Raw genomic sequence first — 7,500 nt, 5'->3', positions numbered from 1 at the left:
TCAACACAACAATAAACCTTAAAAAACTAAACAAAGAAAAAACAAAGCACTGAAAGAAAATAAACACAGAACAACATAAAACATAAACCAAGAAAACCCTAAAAAAAAAGAAAAAAAAAAAAGAGAAAGAGCAACGTAAACAAACCGCCGAACGAGTCGCCCGAGCGTCGCGCCGAACACGTCCCTACAGAACCAAAACAAACAAACAAATGGGTAAACAGACCGGGATAAGCTCCAGAAAATGAATAACAAGGAATAACAGTTACTAGTAGTGTATAAACCATCAATTAGAAGGACAATGGCAGCGTGTACGAGCGAAAACAAGAAGGAAATGATGGAGGAAGAGAGTGAACACGGAGAGGAGCCAGAGCTGTTCGTGATGGAGTCGCTTCAGCCGATGTTATTTTCCATCCGTGTCTGCCCTTCCAAGGCTGCACTTCAGAGGATCATTGAGGTAGGTTCAGTACGGCTGTTTTGTGTTATGATGTTGGTGTTTTTTTGTTCTGATGGGATGTTGTTTCAATGTGAAAGTGTCACTTCTTCTATGTCTTTATTATTGTATGATAGTCATGGCTTTCTAATACTTATCTGACATCTGTTGGTTAGAGCTTGTCTGAGCTTGTCTGTTTATGATCTTTCTATCTATCTATGCAGATTTGCCCCAATGTTCGTACTCATCTCTTACCCTTTCAGTTTCCTATTTTCTTATTTGCTTGCATCCTGATAGCAGGTGGTGTCAGGTAATCCTACCAATTGACTCCTTGGTGACTGAGTCGATGGGGAGCCATCTCAGTGTATAAAAAATTGATAAAATAAAACCACAATAGACAAGTGTATTTATACGTGCACTCCTGCCATCAATGGGTCGAGCAGTTATTCTAGCTGTACAAGGTGTTTCTGAAATGTACATTAAAGGTGAACCAGAAATATTTAAGGCCTACAGTGCACACAAAAGGAACGTAGGTCTAACCAATATAAGAAAACACAGATATATGTTTATGATAGAAATGAAAACTATAGAAATTGTTTATAAAGGAGAAACTCAATTTTCAAAGTTAACCCACACAGGACGGGTGGTACAGCATGTGTACCGCGCATTCAAAAGCCTAGTGGCCGGGCGGCACAGTATTGTGCCAGCCATTCAATTGATTTAGGCCTAATAATTCGAACGCCCCGACATTTGGACATTCAAGGCTAGAATTCCCCCGTCGGGGATGGGTTAACCCACTTTTATGAAAGAAAACATAAAATATTGAATATCAGCCCAGTGAATGACATGATATTATGTCATGCAAATATTTTTCTCCTGCTGGGGAATGTCCTATCACATTATGAGCTCTTCCTCAAAATATACATTTTAGGTCATTACATATGTACATAGTCATAGGAGTTCCATTTTTATTCATTTTTAAATGATGTAGATAAATACAGAAACCTCCTATTATCGCCCTGAGTGAAAAGCGCTCATAGAGGTGCAACGCTGCCTTGCTCAGGGAGAAGTCTCGCACTAAGACATTACGCTCGCATTTTATCTGGCCAGCGGGAACGTCAGTACGGAAATATAAGCCTGGGTGGAAATGGGTTAACATCTGAACAAAATTTAGAAAAAAGATATATGACTCCTATTTTACTTAATAGTATGTATTTCTTGATCCTCCATGGAATGTTTGAATTATTTTTATCATATCCAATTTCTACAATTACACAAAAGCACTTTGGTTCACAATACTTTTTAATTGCAATTAATAGTCAATATGACCTTATATTTCAGGAACTATGTTAGATATACAATTTTATAGAGCATCACAAAACATTAAACAAAACTCATTAATTGAACTTTTCTGAGATAAGACGATAGGTTGGAGGAGACTCATAACATTTACTATTTTTGCAGGACATTATATTGCTTTATGCATATTTTCCAAGGAACTCATATTATATGGATGAAATGTCTCAATTTCCTCCTCTGTTCACATAATATTACATTAAAGGAATGACATTCCTTTGATGTTTGTAGGACATTAAAGGATTCTCATTGCATTTACTTCCTTTGGTCACATGACATTCCATAACATGTAAGTCATTTCATGTAATGTATTTTCTTTGTTGGTAGAATGTTACATCTCGTGAAAAGAATTTTACATGACCATTACACAGTCCCGTCACATATACTCTCTTTATTTATGAAATGTTATATTATATTGGAAGAATGTCAATACACCAGAAAATCTCAACACATTCTGTTGGTAGGATCACGGAGGAGAGCTGACATCTAAGGTGGGAGGGCCACACACACTGCGCCTGTTGCCTCTAGGAGAGAAGAGCTTCTCCGTGAGCAGCGATGTCTTCAGTGCTCAGTATATATATGACTGCGTGAAGGAAATGAGGCTTCTAGATCCGAGCAAGTACAGGTATGTTGTTACTGTTGTTGTTGCTATTTTGTGTGTGTGTGTGTGTGTGTGTGTGTGTGTGTGTGTGTGTGTGTGTGTGTGTGTGTGTGTGTGTGTGTGTGTGTGTGTGTGTGTGTGTGTGTGTGTGTGTGTGTGTGTGTGTAAGTGTGTGAGTGTGTGTATTTGTATGTGTGTGCTTGTGCCTCTATGTGTCTGTGTTTCTGTTTTTTTTTTTTCTGAAGGTGATTGATGCCTTCATTTTTTAATAAGATAGGTATTAAAATTATTTTTTAAAAGGGATGCTTTTGCTGTTCACTTCCATTTTACAATATTGCAACAACACAGACTTTGTCTGGTTGATTATCCTTTTGGCTGAGAGTACTTGGTAAAGTAAGATTGAATGATGATAAGTTATTTTGTGTATCTGTGCAAGAACTTTCAGTCAGTGCTCCAGATATTTTCTGTTTTTATTAATGAAGGTTAGACGGATGTGTAGTTAACATGATTTAGGGAAGGCATAAGTCATATTGGAGGTTCTGTACCTAGGGTATGTCTTAGAAGTTTATGTAGACGTCACCTTAATTTCCTCGCCCAAGTCAATAAAAAAAATATATATAAAACATCCTTTCCTTTCAGAGTCAACAAGAAATCATGCTACAGTGATGATGTCAAAGTCCTGGACATTATCCGTGGTGTGCGTTCATGGGCAGACTGCGTGCGTGTGCCGTAAGTACAGACAGCTTCCCATGCCAAACGTGAGAGAAAAAAAATTGACTGGTGAAAATAAATTTGCAATATATTCTAGAGTATCAACAGCGAACTATACTCGACTCACTTTCTTCTCTTGCTTCTTTATCCCACAGGGTAGATTCTGCAGAGGAAGTGAGCGATTTCAGTGACGATGAAGATTTCAATGTCTTGATGCAGAACAAGACATGGAAAATGGGCAGGTCAGTAAGCAAAAGATGGAGAGACAGAGACAGAGACAAAGGCAGAGACAGAGACAGAGACAGTGAGAGAGAGACAGAGACAGAGATAGGGAGAGGGCTAATGAGATAGCTTTAGTGTTAAATGCACTTGATTAAATAGCTAATGATCTAAAGTACAGACAAATGAAATTGAAATTGACCATGACAGGAAGATGCTTGAATAGTGTCAGATGGAAAGCCCTTAGATAGCCCAAATGACCATTAGCAATAGAATGTCATTACTCACTCTTTTTGTTAATAATGAATGAAACATAAGCCATGATGTTCATATATCCAACATTCAAGATTCATATCCATGTTAGATAAAAGTCAGTAGTCCACCATTACTCGATTTCATCACTCTTCCCCCCCATGTGTTTGCAATCCGAATTGCAGGTTACAACAAGAAGCTGATCCTTTAACACATTCTCTCAATACATTAATCCTTGCAGGCGCCCATATAGCCGCAACGAGCAGAAATCAATCCTCGACTTCATAATAAAGAACAAACGCTACGGAGATGTGAAAGGCAACGTCCTCTGGAAGGATATTGAGAGACGGAAGGTAGGACTTTTGCATTCTACCTCTTGTTGACTTTGGAGTAGCAAATTTTGTGGTTTTTAGCCCTTAGGTCATTGAAGATAAGCTACCCTGACCATGAATGCATAATTATAAGGTAATAATAATGCATTAATGGAATAAATAAGGTGGTAATATGATAGTGTCAGTCAGATTATTGGTATCAAGTTGTTGTTGTTGTTGTTGTTGTTGTTGTTGTTGTTGTTGTTGTTGTTGTTGTTGTTGTTGTTGTTGTTGTTGTTGTTGTTGTTGTTGTTGTTGTTGTTGTTTTTTTTTTTTTTTTTTTTTTTTTTTTTTTTTTTTTTTTTTTTTTTTTAGCATTGGTGCATAAATTTATATCTCCATATATATGTGTGTATATATATAAATATATATATATATATATACATATATATACATATATATATATATATATATATATATATACATATATATATATATATATATATATATATATATATATATATATATATATATATATATATATATATATATATATATATATATATATCACACTCACACTCACACACATTAATTGTATGTATATTCTTTAATTTCTTTTTTATCCTAATATCTTTCCAGGTGTGTCCCATGAGGTCATGGGAGTCAATGAAGGAACATTATCGCAAGGTCATAATTACTGACCTCACTCCCTATCAACTCACAAGGAAAATAGAGACGAAGCTCTACAAAGGGTATGTTTTGTGTGTGTGTGTTTGTGTGTGTGTGTGTGTGTGTGTGTGTGTGTGTGTGTGTGTGTGTGTGTGTGTGTGTGTGTGTGTGTGTGTGTGTGTGTGTGAGATTGTGTGTTTTGTTGTTATTATTATTATTATTATTTTTATATTTTTATTATTGTTGTTATTGTTTTTGAGAAGAAAAAGGAAATGTTTGTTTAGTACTATTATTTTTCATAGGAGATATGTTTCTTTCTTACTGTTTTTCCTTAATTTTTTTCTGTGTTTAATTATAGAAGCGTGTACTTTTCTGAATCTTTATTAACCCATTGCGGACAGATGTCGTGACATACATGACGCAGGAGCTCTAGATTGATGACTGGCATCATGATGTATAGGACATTCAGGGATTTTGGATCACATTGTTATTTTATTGTGCTATGAGTAATGACCAAGTGATGTTGTGCTATGAGTAATGACCAAGTGATGTTGTACTATGAGTAATGACTAAGTGATGTTGTGCTATGAGTAATGACTAAGTGATGTTGTGCTATGAGTAATGACTAAGTGATGTTGACAATTGCAGTCATAATTACTATAATTGCTGTAAAATTAAGTAAAATGGGTGTCACCTGACATGGCACCACTTTCTTCTAGCACCAGCAGGAGAGAGAGCCAAGGTCTCTAGCAAGCACTATCTTTATAGATTGATGGCACACAGCAATTTGCCAACCTCTTGGCCTAAAGTACTGCCAATGAAGGATGTGCAGGCAGAAGAGAAGAGGAAGGTGACTCAAACTATGCCCAATGTCTAAAATATGCTCCTGTGCCAAATAGGATGCCTTTTACTGTGGCACTCACAGTCATAAGCACAGGGTTCCTTCCTCTTCCCTACCTCTTTATGTTATCTTCATTGCAGATTGTTATATGTTTTGTATTCGTTCATGACAGCACACAAATACAAAAAAATGAAGTTGCTTTTTATGCTCCCATAAAACAGCAATACTTCTATCACACTGAAAATAAAGAAATTAATGAACTGATATGGATCATTCAGTACAATTTTAGCCAACTGCATATATAAGTCTCTAAATACAGTAAAACATACAAAATTCAAAACACAAAAATGGCTCTACCTTTACAATGAGTGACTAAAATAGAGTGATAAAAGTCGAGGTATGTTGTGTGAAGCTACCTCACTCTGAAATAAAACCCTTCCTGGAGACTGGGCAAGCAAATCTATCCCACGTCCTCAATGGGTTAATTTATTTCATTTTTTCTGCTTTATCTTCAATCATTATCATGGATCCATCTTGCAGATATACCGATGGCAAGTATCATGAAGAAAGTTCTGATGACAACAGTGGAGATTGTGAAGAGGAAGAGGACGAGAAAGCGGGCAGCGGAAAAGAAAAAACAAAAGAGGAGAGTGCAATCAAAAGCAGTCGCAAGAAGGAGGATCCAGCTGGGAATCTGATTCTGCCACAGTTGAGAAAACAGCAAAGAGAAAAGGTAGGTGCGCAGAATGGGGTGTCGGATGACCCAGAAGAAGCTGTGGCGAGAGACCAGAAATCAGATCTAAAATTGCGAAAGGGAACTGGCAGAGAGGATGAGGAAGAAGCAGAAGATGAAGGTAAAGACAAGGCAGAAGGTGAAGGTGAAGAGAAGCCAAAACGTGATGGTAAAGATAAGGTAGAAGGTGAAGGTGAAGAGAAAGCAAAATGTGACGGTAAAGACAAGGCAGAAGGAGAAAATGAAGAGAAGGCCCAATATGAAAGTGAAGGTGAAGAGGAAGAGAACACAGATAAAGAATGTGAGGGTGAAGAGAAAGCAGAAGAGGAAGGTGAAGGTGAAGGTGAAGAGAAGGCTGAAGATGAAGGCGAAAGTGAAGAGGAAGAGAACGCAGACAAGGAAAGGGAAGGTGAAGGTGAAGAGAAGACAGAAAATGAAGGTCAGGAGAAGGCAGAGGAAGAAGCAAATAGAGAAGCAACAGATGATTCCGCATTTGCCGAGTTGGAACGCAACGTAGCCTCGTTTGATGGTGGAATGGCCAATGGTACGCAGTCGTTTGAAGTAGTCCTAGAAGATGGTGAGTTTGAGAATCCCTCAAAGAGAACAACTATTTATCTAAATGAACTTGCAGAGGATTGGGAAGAATCTAGGGAATCTTTTCCTGACAAATCTAGGAAGGGGAAAGCAACAAGTAATAACAAGCAGGGAGAAGTTGGGAGCAAAGGAAATTCGTCCTGCAGTCAAGACAGACAGACCCATCAGGTTGTTAATACAAAGGTCCAAAGCTTGGGAAATACCAGTAACCCAGCTAAAACCAAAAAGAAGACAGACGTGTTCTCAGAAAAGGAGGCAGAGGAAATAGCCAACTACTTGGTGGAAATGTCAAATTCGGACACATGGGAGGAGCACACCGTGATAGACCCGAAGCAAAAAGAAAGCAGGGAGGGTTTGGAACAAGATCAAATAACAAAAGATGTGTCACATAAAGAGTCTGAAGAAAATGCTGACACTTATAATTCAGGAGTAGATACAAGTCAGGAGAGTTGTTATGGTGAGGGGACTTCAAAGCATGTGTATAATCTAGAAATTGCAAATTCATCGACAGACAATGAAATATTTCAGACATGTCCCTCAACAACAGATCCGCATACCTGTCTCAAGGCTGATTTGGAGAGAAAGCTGGTTCATGATCCCCATAAAATAGCTGAAGGTGAAGAAATCACAAAGGTTTTGCTCAGTCCTTTTCTAGCAGAGACAGAGAGTTCAGGAGAAGAAAGCGACCTTTCGACAATCCTTTTCTCGGAAGGGGAAATATCTATGAACAAACTCGCTAGCGAGGGAAAAGCAGACAAGAAAAATCTGCTCAACAAAAGCATA

The 7,500-nt window shown here is 37.7% G+C and overlaps 1 protein-coding gene across 2 annotated transcripts in view; it reads left to right on the top strand.

Moving 5' to 3' along the window:
* Positions 1–151: 151 nt before the first annotated feature.
* The window catches only part of LOC122255071 (uncharacterized), a 19,783-nt gene continuing 12,434 nt past the window's right edge, over positions 152–7,500 (top strand). For both annotated transcript variants that reach the window (XM_086533966.1, XM_043019021.2), the window contains exons 1-7: positions 152–454; positions 2,251–2,411; positions 3,027–3,116; positions 3,254–3,340; positions 3,811–3,922; positions 4,520–4,632; positions 5,931–7,500. The exon at positions 5,931–7,500 is cut by the window's right edge and continues 261 nt beyond it. In XM_086533966.1, coding sequence (XP_086390092.1) covers positions 299–454; positions 2,251–2,411; positions 3,027–3,116; positions 3,254–3,340; positions 3,811–3,922; positions 4,520–4,632; positions 5,931–7,500 — 2,289 coding nt within the window. In that variant the 5' untranslated portion in view covers positions 152–298. The remainder of the gene's footprint in view (positions 455–2,250; positions 2,412–3,026; positions 3,117–3,253; positions 3,341–3,810; positions 3,923–4,519; positions 4,633–5,930) is intronic.

Source organism: Penaeus japonicus, unplaced genomic scaffold (genome assembly GCF_977035675.1).
Source record: "Penaeus japonicus unplaced genomic scaffold, GWHDUDI00000001_assembly GWHDUDI00000040, whole genome shotgun sequence".
In the NCBI taxonomy this organism is placed as follows: Eukaryota; Metazoa; Arthropoda; class Malacostraca; order Decapoda; family Penaeidae; genus Penaeus; species Penaeus japonicus.
Note: the sequence above shows the minus strand (reverse complement) of the source record. Positions and strands in the feature narration are given on the sequence as shown.